The sequence below is a fragment of the Polyodon spathula genome, chromosome 8 (genome assembly GCF_017654505.1).
Source record: "Polyodon spathula isolate WHYD16114869_AA chromosome 8, ASM1765450v1, whole genome shotgun sequence".
Lineage (NCBI taxonomy): Eukaryota > Metazoa > Chordata > Actinopteri > Acipenseriformes > Polyodontidae > Polyodon > Polyodon spathula.
Window position 1 is genome coordinate 26,701,727 of NC_054541.1, and position 27,771 is coordinate 26,729,497.

Sequence of the window (27,771 nt, forward strand, 5' to 3'; positions counted from 1 at the left end):
ATAGGTATTGATGTAGTGCTGTAGTTGTTATTTATTTTCATTCACACATGTTCAAATGGCAAAATTATTAACAGTGATGTTCCCACTTTTCACAATTAAAATAAAAATGTCTTAAAAAAAACTTTTGAAGGACCTGATTTTAAGTATTAGGAGACTGTAGTTCAGCATAAATGTTCTTATCTTTACTCAGTTGAAAACAGCCTATGCTGTTCAAATAAAGTATTTCTGTCCAGTGAATTGAGGCATCCCTACAAAATATAGACCAAATTTGACCTTATCAACCCGACAGTACACATCAGAGAATGTAATTCATGTCTGAAAAAGGACAGCCATGTGTTGCCAGCACCAGTTTTGTTGAGTCTCTTGCAATGGAAAGTGCTGCTGCTGTCCATGGTCAAAGTAGTTCAGCTCTAATCCTCCTTTCTCCTTCTCTCCTGGAGCTCCATTCATATTCTAATCACAGCTTTTCCTTCCCCAAAAAATAGCCACTTTATCACAGCCTTCACAGCCACTGGCTTTGCACTTTTACTTCCCTTTTGTAGCACACAGTTTTTTAGGCAATTTATAATCCAGTTTATTTTTAAAAAGTGTACTTTTGCCTTATCAGAAAAAAACTGGAAACATTTTTGCTGTTATTCAAGACAATAAAACACATGATTATACGGATGAAGGAAGTCATTCGTCTTCAAGTCAATAAAAAGAAACTAACTAACTTGTTGAACATTTCTATATATTCCATTTACTAATCCTTTCTACCATAGAAAAAATACTTTTAAAAAAGGTATTATCTTAAGTTAGTGGGCAGATCCATGCAGTATTTAACAGATAGTAATTATATCAACTGAAATTAAGCGGATACAACAAATTTCATTAACAGTAATGTTAGAAGTGTCAGGGATATGTCGAACTTTAATAAAAGAAGACAAACTAATGCTATAATGGAAGAGGGGAGGCTAAAGTTCGGGATTGCGTAGATCTAAGCCCCTCTTTTCTGGGCAGGGAGCTTTTCTTATTCAAAATAGCATCACAATGGACTTCACAGTGAGTCTTGCCACATCCCCATCTGACTAGCAGCCATTCATCAGACTGCCCGGCCTATCAATGACATTTCTCCCATCAGGGCTCGTATAAAATGATGCTTTTTCCCATGAAACATCAGCAAACATTTTGACGGGTCTGGCTTTTCCCCTGCTGGATTACTGGTCCCACAGTCTCTCAGATCACTAGAGCATAACTTTTTTTTTTTTTTTTTTTTTTTTTTTTTTTTTTTGAGCTTGTACACTGTTGATGGGAAGAGCATGCATTGTGGGTTATTGGAAGAACCTGACATGGATTCCACAGGTTTGTCCAAAATTCATCCATTACATTAAAAAGTTGCTTGGTTGTAATTTTTTTTTTTTTTTTTTTTTTTTTTTTTTAATAAAAACTATTAGTGAAAGTCAAATGTTGCTACCTTACATTGTGTAAATTGTTATTTGTGTTACCGTTTGGAATTAAGTCTGTTGTTGTTACTAGAATTATGTTGGTTATATGTCAAGTTATATTGTCAAGTTAAAAACAAGGATATGAAGTGAATCTTGACAGCTGCACAAAAGAGACATTCTTTGGTTTTTCCACCACAAGTTCAGGTTTCCAAGAAGTCTAGTTCTAACTATTATTGCAGAAATTAACTTAAATAAGGAAGCGGCTGAAACGAATGTGAGCAAATCACTTTCACGCGTTGAACAGCAAATAGAAAACTGCTGCATTAAGAATTTAGAAAAGTTCTGAAAAATAATAACTTATCTTCGTGTTCAACGCATTTGTTATAGCGGTCTTTTAAAACAAGATAGGTTGTTGTTCAAATAAATGGTGAAAGCATTTCTTTCTGTTGCACCTGCAACGTTTTCTTCTGAAATCAGAACTAGAAATATTTGCAGATTATCGTCATTATCGTTTGTAATCTCAACAAGGATTAATAAACCTATTTCATATTAGTTATGTATCAAAGCCTATAGTGTGTTTATTTTTATTTTTAAGGTTTTTATTACTATGTACCTTTTTTTTTTTTTTTGTAAATTAAGCTATTTAATAAGTTATACCATCATATATAGTAACTTTTGTTACATACAAAATACAATTATTTTTGTTTTTGCATTTTGACAATCTTTACAGAATAAAGCATAAACAGATTAAAGTACAAGTATAATTTTTCTTTTTAATACAGACATTTACATTTTCTTAATTAAAGATGTTTATGAAAAATAATGCTAATTTAGGAGATAGTCGACAAGGGAATGTCGTTTAAAATCAAATCATCATTCAGGACATTCACCCTTTCACTTTAAAATTGTTAAATAGAACTTAATCCAATTACCTTGGTCCTCTCAATTAACTGTGAATAGCTCATGGGATTACTATACGTACACACATGTGTGTGTGTGTGTGTGTGTGTGTGTGTGTGTGTGTGTGTGTGTGTGCGCGTGTGCGCGCACGCGTGTGTATAAACGAATTGTTTTTAAAATCTGAAGATTTTAAAATCTATTTCTTGTGTAATTTATTCTTCTAGTTTTATTAAAGAAACAACTCAAGTTCAGTTTACATAAGCAAGAATTGTATGGGAGCATCTTTACAATGTCTTTATATTAATCATATTACACATGAACATATTTAACCATAGTGCACCAGTACGAGAAAAAAAATCATACAGAACAAAACAAAACAAAATTTACTTGTTGTTTTTTTTTGTTTTGGTTATCATTATACAAAAATACCTGCAGTCATATAACATATTCATATATATATATATATATATATATATATATATATATATATATATATATATACATACACATACACACACACACACACACACACACACACACACACACACACACACACACACACACACACACACACACACAAATTTCATTTGTATACGTGTTGATGTATATATACACACACAATACATAAACACCTATATAAATGAAAGTATGTAAAACTAGAGATAAAATTGAAATTGTATTTTTAAAGTACGATAAAGCACACTTTTTTTGTCTAAAATCCATAGAAAAACTGAAAAACATATTTTTCTTATTTTTCACAAATGTTGTCCATCTGGCACAATCTTGTATTAAATTCGTTAGATCGGAATGTTTATTACTGTATTTTGAGGCCTTAAATATATCTTGCTATTAAACATATTTATTTTCTCCAGAATTAATGCATATATAATGCAAACATTATTTATTACTTCTGTGCATATATAATGTATTATTATTATTATTATTATTATTATTATTTATTATTATTATTATTATTATTATTATTTAATTGTCTAGTGCAATACTAATAATGTTATGCTGAATATTATTATTAAAAGACATTTGAAAAAATACGTTTTTTCTTTAAGATTTACCTTTCTGAATTGAATTATTATTGGTTTTTATGGGGGTTTTTGTGCATATAAATAAAAACAAAATATAGGCTTATTTGTTTGAAAGAACACAGTCTGCATTTGTATAGTGTTTCATACTTGCTTCAGCCTTTAACCAAATAACACCTGGAAGTTCAGGGTTAATTTGTGTTCGTTTTGCTGATTTGCATTAAATTATTTAACCTTGTATCTTAAGCGCTTGGGGTTAAAATGGTGATAATAATGACACACTTTGATTTTCCATTTTGCTAATCTCTCTTCATTCATCAAATGCGCAAATGGCAGTGAATAAATCCCAAAGGGAATACAGTATTTTGAAATAACTAGATAGATGCCATTCAGTGATCATGAAGGCGTTTTCAGACAAGTTTAGACTATTAGTCAAGAACTCCTGTACCAGTAGCATGTCGAAAACTTTCTTTTCCTTTCTGATGTAAGAAAAACATGTTGCCACGACAACTGCCCTAGGTGACAACGGCTGCTATAGTGACAGTTGCTATGGCCCATGCGGGGAAACAAGATCTAGTACAAGAATAAGAATGAATATTATGAGTTTGCAATTTTACCACCAGAAAGGACACTAGTTGTGCTTTTTCTTAGAAGAAATTAGAATTCAATAAAAATAAGTGGTGTGCTGAGGTTAGTCACGCAATGGTAAGAACTTCATTGAGCATGCGTGTGAGTGCTTTATGTCTCAACAAACAATAGAAGATTCTCGCAGTTTTAATTGACAATATTTTAAATAGAAACTCAGCTGAACAAAGCCCAGACCATCAATTATTGTTTAGCTGCTTTGCAAAAGTGAAGACAATGGGGAAAGTCAATTAAAGCTGCCTTGTGCTCTTTTGTAAACTACGGCATATTCGCAACATTTTTATGTGATACGATCAGAGATTATTATTATTATTATTATTATTATTATTATTATTATTATTATTATTATTATTATTATTATACCTATTTTGAAAATAAATTTAGTTTTTAAGTTAATGTAGCCTATGTACTGAAGTTTTGAAGCTGTCATGTGGGTTTATTGTCGACACTGTTTAAATACCAACTGCAGCGCTCTAACTATAAAATAAACGCTATCTCGTTAGAAGACCAGTTTTGCGACCTAAAACTTTCACAAGCTACTGTGCATTCCAAGTGCAGATTTTCTTTGGTTTGATTTTTGTTTTTTTAATTAAAGTTTTAAAATGTTACATACATTAAAAAAGCAAAATAAACAAATGATAACAAACAAACAAACAAACAAAAATAACACTCAACTTGTAAAGGTCGCAAGTGAAGTTTAATGTGTCATGCTCAGAGCATTAGGTTGTTGTGGTACAGGTGAAACCAGTACAATCAGACCTAAAAACTCCTATCAAAGACCTCTGGTGTTTTTTATTTACAACGTTAATGCACGACTCGGGCAACTAAAATTTTAATTCGTTTTTCAGAGAGCTGGATTGAGAGATGTCTCAGCGAAAGTGAAAGTAAACGGTACTCAAGTCACACATCATTGGGCAATATGTCTAATGATGAAAGTAAGTAACTTCAAATTGATCATGGTCTTCGTTAGTTTGTTTTCTCTTGCCTTTTATTGCAGCCTTGTCGATATATTTTTAAAACTTATATTCTATTGATTGTAAATTGTGTTACACTGCAGTTTTGCAGAAGGAATCTTCCATGCCTTGGTACATTCTTTATGTAGCTTGGAAAGTAGTGTATGATAGTGTATAATTTTAAATATGTATTTTTCAGATGAGGAAAAAGAAAACAACAGAGCTTCCAAACCACACTCAACACCAGCTACTTTACAATGGTATGTAAAGATGTTATACATTAATTTTTTTTTTTAATCACTGTTCAGTTTAAAAGTACAAAGTTAAGTGATTTTATTAGGAATTTTTGTTTTAGTTCCATTGATATGTTATTTCTGATATATTGGAAATTACATAAACACTGGTAAATGTGGGTATTATTGCTATTACATGTCAATGAAGATGTGTAATGTGCATTTTTCAGGTGATTTGTTGTAGTGTGGATGAATAAGTCCATGTTTTAATTGAAAGTGAGATACAGGGTTTTGTATTTTGTATCAACATGGGCTCTTTATCCTTCTGAGCTTCCCAAAGTGCAGTTTACAATTGACTTTTATAATGAATTAGAAGCTTGACCTTGTGTTGCATGTGTTCTGTGTTCCCCCCCATCTCACTTACTATAATACAGGTGGAGTATACGTGACTTGTTGCAGGTTGGGTCACAGGAGAGCGTATTCTTTGTTTGGAAAAACTACAGAGCTGGTCTTTTAAATGCTCTTATAACAAACTGCAAATTACAATATACAATATAACAAAACCTTGCTTGCTTATAGAGATAAAAACCCATAGATGGACAACAACATAAGAATGAAAGAAATAATTGCTAGGTCTGAGATACAGTAGTGTGCACTGCAATATGTTGAACAGGGGACTTTTTAAAATTCATTCTGCGTTACTCAAAGCAGCTTGTAAATAGATTTAAATAAACCATGTAGAGGAACGGACCAACAATGAGCAACAGAGAACATTACAGAAATCATTTCTAGCTTATTTATTTAAAAAAAAAAAAAAAAGTTTAATGATGTTACATTAGTATTGTGTGACAGAAAATAAAATGCCTGTACAAGGTGGAGGTTTTATTTTTTTCATTTGGCTTTCAGCTGGCTTGTGGAATATGGGAAGCAAGCCAGGAAAGCACCTTGATTTAAAATATTTGGAGCCCCATGTTTATGGTAAAATAAATATGATTGAAAAGATTGTTACAGAATAATGTCATTAACTAAGCCCTGGGCTGAATTTGGGGTTCGAATTGCTCTCTTCCAATATGTATTTTGTTGAGGTGCACAGCATCATTAGTTGTTCCTAATGAGTGGGTAACATGAAAACTAAGGTGTTTTTACTTATTTAGTGGACTTGTTGTCTACCACATTTTATAAGCTAGAGAAAACATAAGGGTAAAGTGACAGGTTTCAATACTGTGGAAATACCTAAGATACATTTAATTTAAAACCTTTACCAATGTTTAACCCAGTCAGTTCCTCAGTCTCTGAACATGGTATTGCATTATGTTTACACCATTAATTATCCTTGGTCAATACCACCGAATACAAAGTCAAAATACAGTACAAAAGTGTGCTATTTAGGTAGAAATGTGGATAGTAGGTTTGTTGCCCAATTATTAGTCAGGTTCAGTCTTTTTTCTCTCAACTAATGATACATTTTTTGTCTGAAGGAAAAATACAACAGACAAAGGTTGAAATAATAAGGCACAATTCTATTTGCCCTGCCCATGGTTAGTCAGGATGACATTCCAATTAGGAGCGCTGTTCTACAAACGAGGCTTCTTTGGTGTTAATAGAGGTGTCTGAAAGAGCTTGTGAATCTATTAAAGTGGGGATGAGCCAATGGTGCTTCTTTGCAAGACCACAAAAGCGTTACCAGCAGTACCTTTTATAAAGGCAGATTCCATTTGTGTAATTGATTAGAACTGGATTGACATGAAACAGCAATAACACTGCAATGCCTTGTATTTCACAATACACCAAAAGGCCATCTGTAGCCAATTAGTATTCCTTTTAATAGATATTCCAATACTGGAGACGTTTCTGGAATTATACCATTAATAACCAGCCTTAATTCTGATTTCTTGTTTTATTGTGCTTATTGATGTCCAAACAACAATATATTGTGTATTTGGTATTGTGTTACTGTACCTACATACACAGTGAGTTGACAAAGATTATTTTAGCTGCTACTATTGTCAGTGTTAGGACTGTAACTTCAAACTTACAGGACAGCCTTAAATTAATTTTGTGGGCACTTTGTCAATGTGGCATATTAGTTTATTCAATCAGCGACCCTTTTAAAACCTCCTTCATATAATCCATTGGTCATTACAAACATGAGGCGTTAATATTGGGCAACTATAGTTTATTTCTCACTACCATTTTATCTCTTTGCATATGTTTTTTTTTTTTTTTTTAATTCATTTTGAATATCAGCAAATCAAAACACCAAGATCCTTGCGTGGTATCATAAATGTGCCTGGTTTTCAAATGCTTAGGCATTGTAGGTGAGAATGAGTGATAAAGAGACACAGTTCCCATTTTAGCAGATGAAGTGTGATTACATGACCCCTTTCTCACAGCTACAACAAAAGGAGCCTTCCCTTTAGAAATAACAGCTGTTTACAGTCACATGACAGCAGAGACCTTTCAGAAATTGCCTTTGTGATGCAGTCAGGAGTAATTGTGGGGAGTTCCAATGAATTGTCATTAATCATTGATTGATACCAGGTAGTGTCATAGTTAAGGAGTACAGGGTCAAACAGATGCAAATGCAATTGCCCTGGATCTCATGTAGCTTCTTATCCATACACAACTGCAAGTGGTAATCCCTGCTGGAAAAAAGTTGATAATAGAAAGCAGGTTGCAGATCAGTCATAAACTCTTGACTGAGATAAGATTACCTTAATCACTCAACTAACTGTGCAGCTTTATCAATAGTTTAAATCAATACTGACCCTTTTTCTCTCTTTTTTGCAATTAAAATTTTCCTCCACTACTCAAAACACCTTTTGCATTATGAATTATAGAAGCATTTGTACGTTGACATGGGCTGAGAGGGCAGTTAACTTTTCATACTGTATGAGTATATCTAAAGCACATAATTCCACTTTCAAACAAGATCTCCCCTTTGAACAAAACATAAACAGACATCTGAAGAAAATCCAAGCACTTGTTACAGTGTAGGCTTACAGGATTATGAGGCATTTGCAAATCTAATGACATCCTAATCTCTTTTGAAGGCTTGAAGAAAATTATGAAATTGCAGAGGGGGTATGTATCCCACGAAGTGCTTTGTACATGCATTACCTTGACTTCTGCGAAAAGAACGACACACAGCCTGTAAACGCTGCAAGCTTTGGAAAGGTAAGATCTGGTATTAATAGAGAACCTATTTCTGTTGATTTGCTGTGAGTTTTTTTTTTTTTTTAACTGTTAAATGATGTTGCTCCTTTGAGACAGAACTTGCTTTTGAACAAGCTTGGCTAAGGAAACAGCATTTGAGACTGGTCTTGACTGAGAAGCACTTCTTGACCTTGACATGTTCGGTAACCTTGCTTTGTTAGAGGAGCTTTGCCGCACAGGTCTAGAACCATGTTGGGGGCGGCCAATTTTTCAACATATCACAACACCCTGTCGTACCATAATTATAAATTATAAAATGACTATATGTCAAGACATTGTAAAAAGTTGAGCAAACAAAAAACTAAAGAAACGATATGGACCACTCGGATATATATATATATATATATATATATATATATATATATATATATATATATATATATATATATATATATATATATATATATATATATATATATACACACTTATTTCTAGACAGTCTGATCACTAGATGGTACTATGGTGGATGGTGGACTGTGCTATACTGTGAAATTAAATGACAGCATCACAATGCAGTGGCAGCACTGTATGGTATATCTGCATTGCATGGTATATCTGCACTGTTTGTCCTTGAAACCACTTGTCTTGTTTTGCTGAAACTGTGCATGTATTTGTTATGAAGTGATATTCTACATACTATGGATATAGCCCATGATACTGACAGCCTGTATTGTTATTTATGTTGTTGGCAGCTAGTGTGTGACACTAACTTACTATGTTAGGTTAGCAAGAGCAGAAATGGTGTTACAACAGTGTACATAACAGTACAGGAGTACAGTATTGTTTACTACACCACAAAGTGTATTTGGAATAACTACCTAAATTAAAGAAACCACCGTTTTCTATTAACATTGCATATTTGTTTATTTTTTAATGCAATACATTTTTTTTTATATGTGTACATATTTATTTAAACTTTAAAATAGGTGCTGGGGGGTATCATAATGGTTAAAACATCTTTTGCCCACACTCTTCAGCCCTCATAAAGATTTTTTTTTTTTCTCTACCTGTGAATACAAAGCCAGCTATCATCCAGTCAGAAATTTGAATCCTGATGAGCTGTGAACTTGTTTTTGAAATCGAGCAGAAGGAATAATAATAAAAAAATGCAAAGTACAGATTCCAATAAAAACGGGCTGAGCTCCATCAGCTTCTGTTCCTTTTCCCACGAAGGTCCCCCCTCAGCCTCCTGTCTGAGGATATTGAAAGAGAGAGGGTCTGGATTAATGTCTAATTAAAGGGAATTTGGAAGGCTGAGATGTTGCGGAATGTTAGATCAGTAGCTGGAACAGCATGGGGTGTCCTTTAGGAAAGCTTCATTGATTCTGGACAAAAACTAAGGGGGCTGCCTCCCTGTCTGCTCATTTATCAAACAACCGCAATGAAACTTCACAGCTCTCTCCTTTTTTTTTTTTTTAATAATAGAAAGCTTGACTGTTTGCTAAGGTTTTGCACTAGGAATTAAAGCATAAACTAATAAACACTGCTCAAACTTGCCAGGATTTCACAGGCAAAGAGGGGGGATTTCTTAAAACTGTCCAAAAACATTACTGCTTGCAGATTTGTTACTAAATCAGGGTCAATCCCAGTGATTTCCATTGCTTCCCAATGTCCCTGGGAGTAACACAAAAAACAATGGAGACACTAAACAATTTCAGACTAGCATGAGCAGATCTTTACTCAAACAACAAGTAATAACATTAAGAGCACAGCACATACTATATATATATATATATATATATATATATATATATATATATATATATCTATATATATAATATATATTATATATATATATATATCTGCAGTATATCTAATCTAACTATTGTTTCCTTTTATAGATAATTAGACAGCAGTTTCCACAGTTAACTACAAGAAGACTAGGCACAAGAGGCCAGTCAAAGTAAGTAAAACTAAATATCTTGTGTATAGAGATCTCACAGGAAATGAGACACCTCCAGAATTACACTCCTAGTAAAGTGTTAATTCCCTATAAGTAACAATGCTTCTATGTTGAACAACTCAAGATACTGATAATAGCTTTAATATGAAACTAAATGGTTCTAATCCAAGAGGTTCCATATAATACTTTATGTATGCAACCCCTAATTAAGAGTCCCAGGAACCTTCTTTTCTAGGAGTGCACAATTCTCCTACAATAAATCAATATTCCTAAAGTATATTAGTCAATTAAAACCTAATGGTTTGAAGTACAGTAACTGGACCCGTATACAGTGTGTATAATAACAATATCCACTCATCTGCTGTATACTGCATGTAATTTGTCACCTGACACCATCTACTCAAACAGCTGTAAAAACACAAACATCTCTGTACCAGATACCATTACTATGGAATTGCAGTGAAGGAGAGCTCCCAGTATTATGATGTGATGTACTCCAAGAAAGGGGCGGCCTGGGTAAACGAGACAGGAAAGAAGGAGGTCACCAAGCAGACAGTGGCATATTCACCACGCTCCAAACTGGGGACGCTACTGCCAGAGTTTCCAAATGTCAAAGATCTAAATCTACCAGCGAGTCTGCCAGAGGAGAAGGTAAACAGACTTTTAAACATCCAGCTGGCCTCTTTTTCTGTGCTTCCTTTCTTCTGTGCGGGAGTCCAAGTCTGGAAGATTTAGAATTAGACCTACTTAATTTATGCACCACAGTTTTCCTTTTTTTTGTCTTGCAATTTTTCCTAGATTCTGCTTAGAGTGCAGTGACTCAAACACCATCTGATGGTTCAGAAAAGTAAAAAATGAAATCTTCAGTTTCTTCTCCATTTCCTTTGAGTTGAATTACTTGACACAAATGACAAATACATCTGTGGCATAATGCAAGCTCATTTTATGAGATTTTCAATATGTTAATAATTACTCTGATGCTCTTTATATCAGTAACAAAATATGCCTTGCTGTATTTCTGAACAGGTTTCTACATTTATTATGATGTACAGAACTCATTGCCAGAGGATTCTGGATACAGTAATAAGAGCAAATTTCGACGAGGTAGGTTTTGATTTATTTATTTATTTTTTCTTTTCAACGTATTTAATTTTGACAATATCATAGTTCAGGTCCTAGTTTTTTATATATTTTATATATATATATATATATATATATATATATATATATATATATATATATATATATTATATATATATATATATTTATAATATTTTAATTTAATAGTTGATTTTAATACAAAAAAGATTTTACTTGCTAATGATTTGACTTAATTATCTATCACCAGAATACAAATACTCATTACTCTGACACAATATTCTACCTCGTCAATACTATATTATGCTGCTATTACATTTTGAAGGGGTCTCTTAGTACATTTTGTTACTTTGTTTTTCATATCAGGTACAAAGTTTTCTTTTGCACTTTTGGCAAGGCATGCCACCGCACATGCTTCCAGTTCTTGGTTCCTCTACAGTCGTCAACATAGTTGGTGTTTGTGATTCTATACTCTACAAAGCGATTTCCGGAGTCCTCATGCCAACTGTCTTGCAGGCATTACCAGACAGGTTGGTTTTCTTCCAACTCCCTTTGGCAATGTGTCACGTCAAATATTTTCCCTTAAAAAAAGGGAAATGAATAACTATCTGCTAGCAAAATGCAGTTATCTACTAATAATATATATATATATATATATATATATATATGTTATCGTATTATATATATATATATAATATATATATATATATATATACATTGAGCACCTATTGGTCCAAAACTCGTGGATTTACCATTACATTTTTTTTCAGACATGAAAAGCATGCACCAGATTTCACAAAGAAAAGCAATGTGCTGTTTTTTGGGGTGGGGGAGGGGAAGGGTCTTTCATGGAATCATGCTTGCCACTGAAATACTTTTTTTAATTGTATGTAATATATACGTTTTAACAGGTTCTCAGCACAGTGAAACAAGCACTAAAGTAATTATATTTACTGAACACAAGCACAGTGTGCATTGGCTTGTTGCTGTGGAGTGGGTGTGAACGATGTTGGATCCTGTTAGGGTTATTTCTTTATTTAGCTGCAAAACCCCACAAATACTGTTTTATGTTTTTATATAGTGTTGAATTAAAAATAAAAAAAATCTGTTGTTACTGAGTAAACCGTCCTGTTATATCAGAAAATGACACTGCACTTGAATCTCATTAAGATGTTTATTTTTTCTTACTGTCAGCTTGACTCAGGTGATACGGAAGTTTGCCAAGCAGCTGGATGAGTGGCTAAAGGTGGCTTTGCATGATCTGCCAGAAAACTTACGAAACATCAAGTTTGAATGTACGTAGAGAAGTAACTCCTTCTGCCTTGTCTTTTTATATATATATATATATATATATATATATATATATATATATATAATATATATATATAATATAATATATTATACTTACAAGAACATGATGTACTTCTCTATCTTACATGCAGGCATTTCCCCAGCATTGACACCCTGAATAGAAATCAGTGTTCTTGGTCCATAGATTTCCAGGTCTGATTCCAATTGAGCATTGCTAAATAGAGGGGGGAGGTGGGTGAAAGAAGACAGTCTTCAAGTTTTGAGCAGTTGCAAGTTATACATGCTAGTCTGTGAAAAATCCAAGGGAATATCTCTCTCTCTCTCTCTCTCTCTCTCTCTCTCTCTCTCTCTCTATCATTTTAATGACATGCATCACAAATAAGTAAGCAGGAGGAGACATTTTAAGGTTATGAACAATGCAAATGATTTGATAAAATACTGGCAAAGCATCTTGCACAGTTGTACATGTTGACATGATTTGGATTCCTGAATGTTGTGTTCCTTATATTTCTAGTGTCAAGAAGATTTTCTCAAATTCTTAGAAGGCAAACATCTTTAAATCATCTCTGCCAGGTAAATACATGCTGTTTGTTCTTGTGAACATTTATAAAGGGCAACGGGAAGCAAGTCACAGATGTCAAAAATGTACTTTCATAACTGTAAATTCTTATGCAGTGTTAACATATTCTATATATATATGTCACTGCATGGATATTATTTATCTATTTTATATATATATATATATATATATATATATATATATATATATATATATATATATATATATATATATACACACACACACACACACACACACACACACACACACACACACACACACACACACACACACACACATATATATATATATATATATATATATAATATATATATATATATATAGTATTACAACTGGTATTCATAAATAAACCATACATATTTTATTTAATTAAGATTCAATAATTTGAATGTATTATTTCTGAAGGCCTCCAGAACAGTAATCCATAGTGCGGACATAACATTCCAAATGTTGGAGGACTGGAGAAATGTGGATCTGAATAGCATTACCAAGCAGACTCTGTATACAATGGAGGATTCAAGGGAGGAACACAGAAAACTCATCATACAATGTAAGTACACAGTCTTCATTAAGTATAGTTTGAATATACATAAGGTTCAATCTGATTTTCAGTAATGTGTAATATATGTAATACTGTAGATGTAATTATTGTCCTTTTTGGAACTCTAAAGAATTCCCACGACCGCCAAAGTCAACCTTTAGTCCCATTGAGATAAAGGTTAAACAACTTTATTCTCTTGTGTTCTCAACACCCCAGGGAGCACCTTAAATTAATTTCAAGCTTGACTTTTGTATTGATCACTTGGGGTCAGAGTGCAATAATTTGCAGTGTGACTTGCCGACACATCTGAAACTGGACATTGAACACCAGATCTTGATCCAAACAAAGGACCAAAAAATATTTATAGAACAATCAGAATGTAGTATTTTCCTTTACAATCTTCTTCTTCTTCTTCTTCTTCTTCTTCTTCTTCTTCTTCTTCTTCTTCTTCTTCTTCTTCTTCTTCTTCTTCTTCTTCTTCAAAATACTCCATAGACTGTAGATGACCTGTTTAAATGAGATCACATGAATTTGGAATAGCAGGTAGAGCCTGTCACTGATTGTGATCCTATTACTGCCCCAGTGTTAACTCTGTTGTGTTGTTTTATTTTTTTCATCAGTGTATCAGGAATTTGACCATCTTTTGGAAGAGCAGTCACCCATTGAATCCTACATAGAATGGTTGGATTCCATGGTGGACAGTTGCGTTGTCAAGGTCAGTACACAGTCACTATAGGGGTGTTCTGTATTTTTTCAAAAGTATTGAAACTTATTGATGTAAAAAGTAAGTAGTGGGGTTCCTAAATATATATAGCTTCACGTCCCCACGTGCTGCTACAACTATTTAAATAATGTACCTGTAATTTTTATTTTCATTGTTAACATCCTGACAAATTTTTGCTCTTATAAATTTAAAGTCTGTTTCAAAGCTCTTTTCAAAATGTCAGCTCTAGTGCAATGATAATGTAAGTATTATTGCCCACATTGTCAAACAGGTAACATGGCAGTAATGATCCATGATGTAGTACAGAACAGAAAAGCCAGAGCAGTTTTTTTTTTTTTTAATTGCCCTTCCTGCAGTGATTTAGAGAACATTTCTCAAACCCTTGTGCAGTAGAGCAGACATATTGAAAAGAGCTTTGAAACAGACTTTATAAGTGTAAAAAGTAGTCAGGATGTTAACAATGAAAAGAAAAATTGCAGTTACATTTTTTAAACTGTTATTGCATCACGTGGGGACGTATAACACTATATTTTTCAGAACCCCACTGCTTACCCTTTAAGTTTCTTAATGTTTTATTTTTCTGTTTTCTGGTGTAAATGCTCATTTGTTTTATGCCATTTAGGTAGCTGGAAAAATACCTGGCTCCCTAAAGAAAGTTGCCCAGCAGTTCCTTTTAATGTGGTCCTGCTTTGGAACAAGAGTCATCAGGGATATGACTTTGCACAGTGCTCCTAGCTTTGGTAAGTGATGTTCATTTATTACAGTATGGGACTGATCCCTCACTGTAAACTGATGAATATCTTCTCTTGTATACTTTTTTGAGGTTTCTAGCCCTCTCATTTTGCAGAGTGAAACTATCGTTAAGTGTCAGGATATTCCTCACTGATTGCAGACTCAATGACCTCAAACCCATATACTGAAAAATAGTGTTCCTTTTTTAGATGTACATATTGTACCAGATTGTTCATTTGAACATATCTTTACGCTTACCAAAGTAGCCTTTAACTGATTGATAAAGGAATTCAAAGTTGACTGTTTACTGGTATGGTTAGGAAAGTGCTCTGTTACTCAATGTTTAAGGCAATTTCCAAGCGATGGATGATAAGCCTTCTTTATCATTCTTTATTTTTTTATTTCAAAAATATGCCCTGCCGAATAAGAATAGATGTAAAATGGTGCCATTTTCTGGTGTATAACATTTAATGAACTGTATTCTCAAATAGAAAAGTAACTTCCTTAGTACTGTACATGCTATCCTGCATGCTACATAGCATACTGTGATCTATGCAGGGGCGGAAATAAAAAGGTTGATTCCAGCTCAAAATGCTCAAACATCTGATTATGGTATAGACCTTTAATGACTAGTAAGACTTCCTGAGTGGAGAGTTTCATCCTTTGCAGTGTTTGTAAGAAGGGTATGACAGAAAAGCTGAAAGAGATACTGGTGGACAAAAGCTACGGCCCCCTTACTCTGTCTGTGCATATCAAAGACACAGCTGGTGGCAGTGTTTTGAAAAAGCAGACCCCCTATATGAAAACGGCTAATTAACAATAGGCAGCCCCCCAACCACCCCTTTCCAGTGTATATTTTAGCGTTTTATGATACTTGTGTATCAGTCTGCTCTTTGTGGCTAGCCGTTGGTGGAGTGACCATTACAATATGGTGGTTGTATTATTTCCTTAACAGCACACAGTCTCTTTCAAAGCCAATTTAGTCCTGCGGTCAGCTGGGGGAATTTGCTATTTTCAGCTGCAGTACTTCTTTATTTTCAGGAGGCAAAGGCTGCCCCACTGAAACAGCATCTACAACATATATGAGTTTTGCTAAATTGGTAGTTCTAACCTGAAAATGCACCCCCCCCCCCCCCCCCCCCCCCCCCCACCCAACCAAAAGGGATAAACTCTTAAAGTTTTGCCTGTTAAACATGAAAGTCTGGTGTCAAAGGCAGCTGAAATGCTACTGATCTAAGGAGCAACAACAGTAGCAGTAAATTCTACAATTATACTGCTGATGAATTGCATTCATACACATATACTCCATAACATGTTACTATTATATATCCCTGCAATAGAATACCACGTGTGATTAATAACGTGCAGAACAGTTTTTGCTTCATCTTATGAATATGAGTCTCAGAATATTCAAACACCTCTGTTAAAATGTATAATAATGAATTCCTTCTAATCTTAGCAGATGTGTTGGTCTGGTTGGGAATCCAAACCTATTCAGGCTTCTATTGCTGTTCCCTGAAAAATTCACACCTGCTACTATTCATGCTCCCTGTGATCCCTCTGGCAAATCTTTGATTGCATTAATCCTCTGCCCTTGAAATCCCTATAATACAGCTCTGTTCTAGCAAGTTTTATTTATTGTGTGCTGTTAAATTCTTTCAAATCTGAGCTACACAGCACACATTCGTCCTAAATAGTTTTGAAGTTTCAGCAGCTCATAAAGGATTTTTACATTTATTTTTTATTTTTTTGGTGTGCAGGTTCCTTTCACCTTATCCACTTAATGTTCGATGACTATGTTCTTTATGTGCTGGAGTCTCTCCATTGTCAGGAAAGAGCAAACGAACTCATGAGAGCGATGAAGGCAGAAGGAAGCACGGGTGAGAAAAACACGTACTGTGCAGCCTGTATGTTCAGGAAAAGTAAAATACTTTTAATGAAAACTATTTATTGATTTGCTTTTGAAGACTTCTTTTGAGTGAGTATTATTTTATAGGTTTATGTAGGCTGTCCTCTTACTTTCTTATTTTTTGTCTACTATTCAGTATTTTTCCAGTACTATCTTTTAGGAAATACACAATATTTTGATCAAAATGCTGTTGTCTTTTGACTCCAACAATGTAATAAGCTGCTGTATACTGTATCCTAGGATATAGCACATACGTTTAGATAGAGGATTAAATAACGTTCAAACATTGCGCGTGATTGCTTTTCTGTTGCTTTACACACACATTATCACCTGATTCTGTGGCCAATGGCCAATCAAAGTCCGATTATTGTGGTAAGTGCTGGGTCTAGTAACTAGCTTAATCAAAAACTAAATTGAAATACTTGCACGAAAAAATTATATTTTCAGTGGATGAGGAATGGGGAGAAAACATAAATCTGTTTACGACTATTAAAAAAGAAAACGTTGTTTCGAAATACACAAAAATACAAATAGCAGAAGTGGGCCAGATAAGGCAGAGGATGCATTGCGTTGCAAATACTGTTGCATTGAGGTACATGTTTGCGCTGACAATAAAAGAGCATACTGAAAAATAAGCGACACATTAAACTAAAACAATATTTACACGTGCTAAAATGAGAGCGCAGAATGTGTTAATGAGTTTGTCAGAGCTCTGTGCTTTGCTGGACAGCCATTGTTTATTGCAGAGGGGTATGTAGTGGTGACTTTGTGCGACAGTACTGTCCATCAGCTAAACACTGCCTATTGCCGACAATCATGCTTTAGTTGGTACTTGGTAAACTTGTGGAACGCATTGCTGGAAATGTCTTCGTCTCCCGATGCCTTGGACCGTTCAATTCTGTCAATTTTCTTTTCTTTTCATGATTTCAAGGCGAATAAGCCTGGCTTGTTTTGTGCGGATGTCACGTTCATACCTTCTTCAGATACTATCAGCACAGCGATTGTCCAAACATAACTAGGGAAAACGTGGCCTTGATTTGCACAGATTCTGCTTTATCATACTTCCCAGGGACATTAAACTTAATCAGAAGCCAGATCTGCTATGCATCATATTCCACATGTAAAGTGTGTATACTGAGATTTTTTTCCCCCCGATTTTTACCGATGTTTCAATTAAAAACACAGTTTTACCGATTTTATCCCTATTTTAATACATGTAAAATAAACTCTGAAAAATTTGCGGGGAGAATTTGTTACGATAAAAACTGAAAATTAACATTATGTATACTATAAATTTTTTGTAAATACAAATCATTAATGCTATATACAAGTTGATATACATAGGCCTACCTTACGGTCTTTAAGATCAAAGCATCAAATCCTATTTTAATAAAATATTTTTAATACAAATCTTATAATAATTATGGAAGTTAATAGCCTTTCTTTCAAAATAATTTATTTTAAATTAAGAGTCATACATCTGTTTATACACATTTTATGATAGTTGCAATGCTGAGTAACCAAAAAACAAAGCATCTATTAACATTCAGTTCGGTTAGTTAATGCGCACTAAAGTTTGTGTGTAATACAACCTCACTACAACTGCTGTTGGTGCTCAGTGGATTTCTGCGCAACTAATGATGTCATTCTTTATCAGACATTTCCGCGTGATAAACATGGCTAAAAATATATTTATAGGTGCCTGATGAGGCAAGTTGATTTTATAATATTGATGAATAGTAAATTCATAACAATGGTAAATAGTGGATACGTATAATATACTTTTTATTTAATCAAAGTACAGTTGTATAATATTTTTAGTTTTTTATATATATATATATATATATATATATATATATATATATATATATATATATATATATATAGTAGTGATTTAGGTTAACGGAGGCAGGCGCATCACACAGGGCGAGGCAATCCACACACAGGCGGAGGGAGGGCACGAACCCGGGACCTCTCGCACTAAAGCATAGCGCCGATACTGTTGTACAAAAGAGCCGGCTCCTTTGCTTATGTCTATGTTTTGGTTTTGTAACTTAAATCAAACGATATGGGACAATTTGTGTCCCCAAATGCTACAGTGCAACCGCAGCATGTTTTTCCACCGATCCCGAACTTCTCAGCTGTGTGTTTTGGCACTCAAGGATATCTCAGTAAATGACAAAGACGCATGTACGACTCCTTAGACATTCATACATTTTTAATCCAGTCATTTGGAAACCACTCAAGTCGTTCCCACCAGCCATCTGGTTGGAAGATCACCCAAATGTTTCGATCTACCATCATTGTACTGCAGATCGTCGCCACTGTATTTAGCAGTGCAGAAAAAGTAAAACGACATCTCTGCTAGTTTTGCAGAAAAGAGCATAGCTGTGCTTGACGAGCACTTGATCGTTTATGTACTGTACTTTCTTCCAAAATCATAAACAAAAACACAACCTCCATGTTCTCACACCAAACCTCACGATCGGCATGTAATGATGGCCCGAGTTCAGTGGTTTGTTTAAACAGGGAGTTCACTCACTTCAGTGTGTGTACAACAAACAACCACAGCGAGTGCTATTTTTAAATATAGTTGTCGAGCCAACTGCAGTGTGTGTGTGTACATAGCCTTAGTTTATGAAAATAAACTTAATTTAACTAGTAGTAGTGGTAGCATGTTGGCACAACTTTAGCAAAGCACATTAAAGTGTAAGTAGTGGGGTTCCAAAAAATATAATGTGCCTGTCATTTTTCTTTTAATTGTTAACATCCTGACAGCTTTTTTCACTTATAACTTTAAAATCGGTTTCAAAGATCTTTTCAAAATGTCCACTCTAGTGCACTGATAGTGTATGGATTATTGCCCACATTGTCAAACAGGTAACACAGCAGTAACAATCCATGATGTGGTACAGAACAGAAAAGCCAGAGCACTTGTCGTTACGTACGGGCAGTGATGAGGACAGATCTCAAACCCCAGTGCACTAGAGCGGACATTTAAGAGCAGAGTTTAAAGTGATAAGTGTAAAAAGTTGTCAAGTTTACAATGAAAAGAAAAATTACAGGCACGTTATTTAAATAGTTGTAGCAACACATGCGGACGTGTAATGCTTTATTTTTCCGAACCCCGCTACTTACTCTTTAAGGAATCAATTTTGTGCTATGAGAGAATCTTAATAGAAACATTAAACAAATAGTTACATGTAACCATGGTAATATAAAAAAACAAACAAACAAAATAAAACAGAGATGACCAGTAAACCGAGATCGCCACGATTAGGTAAGTAAAATTGGAACATTTCTGTAATATCATTCTAAAATCTTACAAAGACATAACACCTTTGTTTAATGCAATGCACATTTAATTGTGAGTACATTCTTATGATGCATGCTACATTAAATATTACCATAGCCCCTCCTTAATTACCGTTAAATGACACCCATTGGCGCGGCACTTACAATATGTTGTAAACCCATGTCAAAATAAAAAAGGGCAGGATCAATGGATTCTTTTTTTCAGGACTAATAGCATGACAATCATAGAGTGCTACCGCTATTTTCATTGTAAATGTAGCCATTTTGACTAGCTAAATATATAAACAATTATTGTTCACACAGATAAAACTGTTAGCAAAAATATTAATATAGGATATTAGGGTTAATAGGGATGTGAGGGGTAAATTATGTTCTATGAAAATTGTTATGATGTACTACCAAAAAGATATAATTTATCAAAGTTGACCATTGTATATATGTTTCGTTTCCAGCAGACAGAGGGGAAGAAATAATGTTAACAGAACCTACCCCTCCTTGTCCTTCACCGGGACCCTACTCTCCTGCTAAATCTGTCACTTCTGCAGAAATCACCTCAGCTCCATCTCCTGGGAACAGTCACTCCCCAGAATATACAGTCGTGACAACTACATCATGTAATATATATATATATATATATATATATATATATATATATATATATATATATATATATATATATATATATAGGGATATATTATATATGACATTACTGTTTTACTAATTCATGTTTATTCTTTGGAGGCAGAATGTGTTGAAAAAATTATTTCAAAATGACAGAATGCTTGAAAGTAACTAAGAACCCATCCTTCCAGCTTGTGTGTTTGCTGATAATTGTGGTGCAGTATTTGTACAATGTGCACCCAAGCTGAATGATTCTGAATTGGTGGGAATTGACTGATGATAAGTCTGTAGCATTTGAGAAAAGTGACTGGTACACCACTGGTTCAACCATCAGTATTTGCTCTTGAAAGATATCAACCCAAGTCACTCTGTCTTGTTGCATAATGATTGATCTGCTAGTTGTGGGTGAGCTCATTTTCCCACTTATCAGAACTGATAATGGGTTAAGGAATGGATGCAAGTCCAGTGCTGGTGACAGATAAGATTTCTTGTCTCAGTCAGAAGGTGAAAAAGGAGAACATATTATAGAGTTTGACTAATTTTATAGGTATCGTCATCTAAGCGTGCTATAGCCTTTGGGAAGGATAAAATATGTGCATTACTTAGGTCAAATCATTTGCTTTTTAAAGAACTGGATATTAATATTCAAATATTTTTTTCCCTGGCTAATGACAGACTGATGTAATTATAAAATGTATCTTTAATATGCTACATTTTTTTACTAAAAGGTATAAAACTAAAGCCATGTGGTACTCTTTTTAAAATAAAGTATTTTTTAGTAGGTGCTGTTCAATCATATACATGGTCCCTTACGTATACAGTGACAACAGCAGGAAATAACCCATCTGATGCCAGCCAGCAGCTACCCTGTATGAGAAGCAGTCAGTTACCTCCATCTTCCAGCACACACAGGATGCCAGTCTACCCACACAGGGAAGAACACGGGTATGTACAGTAATTAAAATGTTCCTGCTTAGGAAATGGAGTAACATTTATTTATATTTTAATCACAGAGACTAAGGTGTCAAAAGTAGCTAAAATGCTGTTTATAGCATATGATATAATAAACTGAATAAATGTGGTGTAACATTAGGTTACATATTAAAGTTATTGGGTGCCTATAATTACATAGTAATAATGCAGTTGCAATGTACTGTAGTTATATAACTAAATAATTGTATGCTTGGCTTAGCTGCCTCACCCAAACATATATAATAAGAGACATCCTGCATACAGTCTATTCATAGGTTGCAACAATTGATAGGTTAGGTTTAAGGGAATGGATTGGGGCTAGTTATTATTTATGAACATATAAGTAAAATTGATGACTTTATATCATTGTATTGACTGAGTTATTATTATGTAATACTTGTATGTAATAATATGTACCAATATATTTATTTTTATTTAATAACCACATAATTGAGGACGGGGTCCAAATCAAATCAGCTGAAACACTGAATTGCATGATCTTAACAACTATAACCTGTCAGATTTTTAAAAATGATTATTTGGGGTATTTTTTAAATTATTATTATGTTTCAGGTATACAGGTGGATACAACTATGGAAGCTACAGCAACCAGCACCACCATCCAATCCAGAGCCAGTACACAGCTCTTCCACATGAACCTGGTATCACAGCACCTCTGCACTACCCAGCATACCACAGGAGCACCTCACAGGTGAGTCTTCTAGTAACATTGAGAAGTATTACATTGATATGCTGCACATTACAGAAAAGTACAGTAAAAAATGTAAACATGAAACCACTTTATTAAAAAAAGCCCTAGTGAAAAAATGTGAATGGACACCACTTAACAAAACCCTTCTGGCAGCTTAATAGATCCCATACTGAGTCCAATTAAAGACAAGATTAGTGTGTTAAGCATTTTGTAATGCCTAACACAGACCACCGATTTCATTCACACGTAAGCACTTTCATAGTGCTGATTCCAGTTAGGACCCCCGATAGGACAGTCTGTCCATTACAGCAATATTTAGATGCTTTAAGTTCTAAAGGATGTTATATACATACATACAGCTCTCCAGATAAGGTCATTGAGTAATTTACTGTCCAATTTAGACTAAAAAGTATTTTTGATAAGTAAAATGTAACATTGCCTTGAAGTCATGAGTACTTCAGTAAATACTGTTTATACTTTAAAACCAACTTATGGGGTAACTACGGCCTTGTATTTTATTGGTAATGCCACTTTAAATTACTGTACAAAAATTTGGCCTTACAATATTCTATTTGATTTATTGATTGCAAACAATATGGCTGTGAAGCAAATAAACACATAAACAGATTTTTGTTTTGCTGCAGAAGGCCTGCTTATCTAGAGCACTGTACAGATACATTTTCTTTCTGCTTTTTATATGCCTCTACTGCATGTTCCCTAAAGCTGATAAAACAAAGTTCTGAAATGTAAAACCTGATTATTTATTCACAGGGCGGTGTTACTACAGTCTGTATTCCATACTCACTCTTGAAGGTTGAATTTTACGCACCCTGTAAATCAGGAAGGAATTTGAATGCAGACTTTGGCCAAAGCAAGCCTATTAGCATGCAAATTTTTCTTTTAAATTAACAATGAATTGCACCCTCAGCTGCAGGGATATTGTAAAGCATTTAAAACACAGTATTCACAGAAATCAAGCTTTTATGTAGCTGGAATGCTGTGAAATATTTGTCTTGATAAATAGCCATTCTTTGGTGAGTCCCAGGGCCACTGGAATGGGCATGGAAGGTTTATAACATTATTGCAATGTAGTGCAATAGAATTTCCTAACTTTCATAATTTGGATTTGAATGAATGCAAGACAGATTACAAAAACATTGTGTAACACTAGAACTGTCAACACTTGTTCTATTTCATCATTAGTGCTTAGTTATAAAATGGGGACACATTTTAAATCAGATTTACAATACTGGCCTGCATCTACAACTAGAAAGTCAAAAAACTAAAACCCACATGTAACGAGAGAGAGAGAGAGAGAGAGAGAGAGAGAGAGAGAGGAAGAGGATCAGGGGGTTTTGTCTACTGTTAGCAAGAGCGAGTGTAAGTTGACCCTTATAATGGTAATTTCCTGTCAAGGGCTCTCCAACAAACATTGCCTTTGTGCTCGGAAAAGATCAGTAGGCCTCAGTGTTTTGAGCCCAACGTGCTTAAGCACTCTTCATAAACCGGATGCGTAGTGTGAAAGGTGATTGTGCTAGTATGGGCAAGCATCCGTGCAGATGGCTGTACTTTGGACTGCTTTTCCCAGGCTCAATAGATGTTTCATTGGCTGAGTTGATAGTCAGTAACAGGGCAATGGGGCGATTATTAAAATATTGTTTTTCAATGATTTCTTCACTGCTCACGAACAAGGAGTCACTGGCTTACTGAGCAATTATCTGACCCAGACTGACATTTTTTTCCATGATTCGCTCACTCACAATAGAATTTACTGTAGAACTGTTTATATTTAGAAGGGTTTTTTTTTTCTACATATATATTTGGTACAAAGTGTCTAGTTAAAGCTAAAAGAACTTGAATAAGGGAAAAGATCGAAAATATCTGAATTTAAGATTAAGTATGTTCTCAGTTTCAGCCGTATGTTGACCTGACCAAAATAGATACTAAATAATTACTAGATTATTTATGGTTATTTGCTATATTTTGTATACTGAAGTGTATGACACTAATGTAGATTAATGTGGTTATTTTAACAGTACCCCCTCAATAGTCAGATGTCTCGGATGGAGCCTTGCCTAATGAGTGGTACGGCAAGGCTGCACCCCACACCAGTGACCCCACGGTGGCCTGACGTCCCATCAGCAAACAACTGCTATACCAGCCCTCCAGTGCACTCCGCCAGATATGTCAACTCTAGTGATATGTACACGCCCCTGGCGCCCCGCAGGAACTCTGAATATGAGCACGTGCAACACTTCCCAGGCTTTGCTTACATAAATGGGGAGGCCACGACAGGATGGGCGAAATAAACCTTTCTTGATATGAACTTCAGTGCACACCTGCTCATTCCAGAACACTCCCATTAAATGACAATGAGTGTGGAGGACATAAAAACTATGTTTTATAAAGGGCTGTCCATATAAAGCCTGCTGGGACCTCTAATACTGTTCTGTACTGCAACTTTGTGAAGACCAGCATTTGTCATTAATCTGACCCTGATCACGGAAAAACAAGTGAATGCAAACATATAACTTGAAATAGCAAATCTCTGCCATGGACCAATACAGAGAACTTCAGCTTTCACTGTTTAAACCACTTAACCCTTTGACAGCTGCAAGAATAGGGCTACACGGAAGGTGGAAAAGGCACCCCACATACACAAATGTGGTTAACTTATAATTTAACGCAAGAAAACACAAAACTGGTTTTTATTATTATTTAATCATTTCTTTATTAAATAAATGTTGTTTTGAAATGATAAGCATATATTTTATTTATTTATTTTTCAAAAACAAATTGTGCTATCAACAGTCAATGTCTTTAAAATTTCACAAACACAAATATGAACTACAAAAATAAATGCTATATTGTACATGGAAACTCTGCATGTACAAAATTTAGTAAATAGCCAAACAAACAATTTGTTAACAAATACCTGTACTTCAATATGAAGTTGCAGCTTCAGTCTTTTTGGCAAAAAAAAAAACAAAAAAACAAAACAAAACAAAAAAAACATAGTCCACAAAGATAACTTGGATATGTAATAGGAAAGGCTGCAACCCTCGAAGAGTAAAAAAAAATATTCCAATCCAAGTAGCGCCATTATCAAAGTTCTGTGAATGAGGGCACATTTACTCTGAAAGCCCTGTTGTTTCTCTCAGGCATCAGTGGTATTGTCTTTTTTTATGCATCTCATAGAATAAAATCATATTTTGTAATATTGTATTGTAGCATGTAAAATACAGTGCTGAAAATTAATGTATTATACACATATAGAGGCACAGTTTCGTGAAAATTGCTATTTACTAGAAAACAACATATGTGGGACTAAATCAGTAATTTTAGAAGTGATACACCTTTATACATCTCCCCAGCACCCCTTCAACTCTCAACAACCTACTATGCCAGTAAGCAGGAGTTGTGATTGTGGTATGTGAAACATGTATATTTCTGGCAACCAGCAGAAGACAGAAAGGGGTGCAAATGCACCCCAAACATTGACCATGTGCACTTTGATGAAGCATTACTCCAGTTTCCTGAGTTGGACAAAGATGAGCTTGGTATCAAAATGAAGGTAATTGTTTAACGTTTAATCACTTCAAAGACTTGAAATATGTTCATTTTAAACATGCTGAGGTGCATTTGCACCCCTTGCCTCTGACAAAGGGTTAACTACTCTTACCTGATGTATTATTGGAATGTCCTCTGGGATCTAAACATAATTTTCTAAGTAAAGCATGGATTATGTTGTGGTCCCTTTTCATCAACAATGATGACACTTTTACCACTGTAGAGCACTAAATCTGGGCCAAAGTGTGCCTTTTCATTGACTAAGCATTACAAGAGGCAAAACTGAATTTCATACCTATTCAAAATGTGCCATTTCCTTACATTCTTAAGGAGAAAACTCTACTCAAGGAATACCCAGTTTACACCTAATTGAATCACAACAGCCAGGTTTACAAGAAGCGGCGGCTGAACACTTGGCTTTCCTGTTGCTACCAGTGAACACATTCATGCTTCTCCACACAAAGCCAGTATTTGCTTTCTTCACTGCCACCTGTTGTCTGCACAAGCGGTGCTCTTTGGCTTACATCTGACTTGCTGTGGATATCACTGCACCTTTTGTTGCTGTTTTGTTTTTGTTTTTCTTCGTATTTCTCGCATCAAGAATCCAAGAAAGCATGCCTCTTATAAGGATTGACATACTGCCTTCTTGAACTTTGTACAATTCACTATGTGACAGTGCTGCAGCCAATCATATTTGTCTCAAGAGGAAAAGGGATTTGTTTGTGGGCAAAAAGACTAATCTTGAAGAGGTCTTAATGTCTCATAGGAGATTATATACTCAGACTGTGACACTGGGCATCCAAATCTTATTGTAATTACAGTATTGTAAATGCAGTATGTGAAACAGTCCTTTACAGATTCTTTAAAAAAAAAAAAATATATATATATATATATATATATATATATATATATATATATATATATATATATATATATATATATATAAAAATATATATATATATATATATATATATATATATATATATATATATATATAGGATATATATATATTAGATATATTAGAAGCTGTGCCTTTGAAAATATATTGTGTTACATGTCAAAAGTTGTATTTTTGAGAGAACTTACTGTAGACATATTTTACTGTCACCTTTGTAACATTGTGTGTTTTGGTTTGGTTTATTTGCTTTGATGTTAGGAAAAGAAAATTAACCTAGAGTTTGTGTAGTATAAAATGCACTCAGCAGTTATTGTGACCTATTACCCTATGGGTAAGAATTTAAAAAAGAATTGGAAATATAACATTAAGAATATTAGTCACTTTTTATGTAAATAAAAGCACTCATAGCAACCACTGTGATGACCGTGGTCATGGATTCAATTGAGATATGTGGTGCTATTTGTACAGGTTGAT

At 34.3% G+C, this 27,771-nt stretch overlaps 1 protein-coding gene across 3 annotated transcripts; it reads left to right on the plus strand.

Moving 5' to 3' along the window:
- Positions 1-1,266: 1,266 nt before the first annotated feature.
- rfx4 (regulatory factor X, 4) lies at positions 1,267-27,211 on the plus strand. 3 transcript variants are annotated; one of them, XM_041257381.1, is made up of 18 exons: positions 1,267-1,341; positions 4,858-4,944; positions 5,162-5,222; positions 8,249-8,372; positions 10,253-10,314; positions 10,752-10,965; positions 11,341-11,418; positions 11,779-11,942; positions 12,607-12,707; positions 13,238-13,296; positions 13,709-13,853; positions 14,465-14,559; positions 15,191-15,308; positions 17,061-17,180; positions 20,977-21,138; positions 21,925-22,090; positions 22,691-22,829; positions 24,866-27,211. In XM_041257381.1, exons 1-18 carry the CDS (start codon positions 1,299-1,301, stop codon positions 25,136-25,138), a joined length of 2,211 nt encoding a protein of 736 aa, XP_041113315.1. In that variant the 5' UTR covers positions 1,267-1,298; the 3' UTR covers positions 25,139-27,211. The 3 variants fall into 3 exon arrangements, with proteins under 3 accessions (XP_041113315.1, XP_041113316.1, XP_041113317.1); XM_041257382.1 differs by having other exon boundaries at positions 21,928-22,090; XM_041257383.1 differs by having other exon boundaries at positions 21,967-22,090.
- The last annotated feature ends 560 nt before the right edge of the window (positions 27,212-27,771 follow it).

What these genes read in the sequence shown, in the direction of transcription:
- rfx4 (XM_041257381.1), top strand. Translation starts at nt 1,299, where the DNA reads ATGCATTGTGGGTTATTGGAAGAACCTGACATGGATTCCACAG. An exon ending in TAAGAGCAAATTTCGACGAG is followed by an intron (nt 11,419 to 11,778) that starts GTAGGTTTTGAT and finishes TTTTCATATCAG; the next exon opens with GTACAAAGTTTTCTTTTGCA. An exon ending in GCACAGTGCTCCTAGCTTTG is followed by an intron (nt 15,309 to 17,060) that starts GTAAGTGATGTT and finishes TTTGGTGTGCAG; the next exon opens with GTTCCTTTCACCTTATCCAC.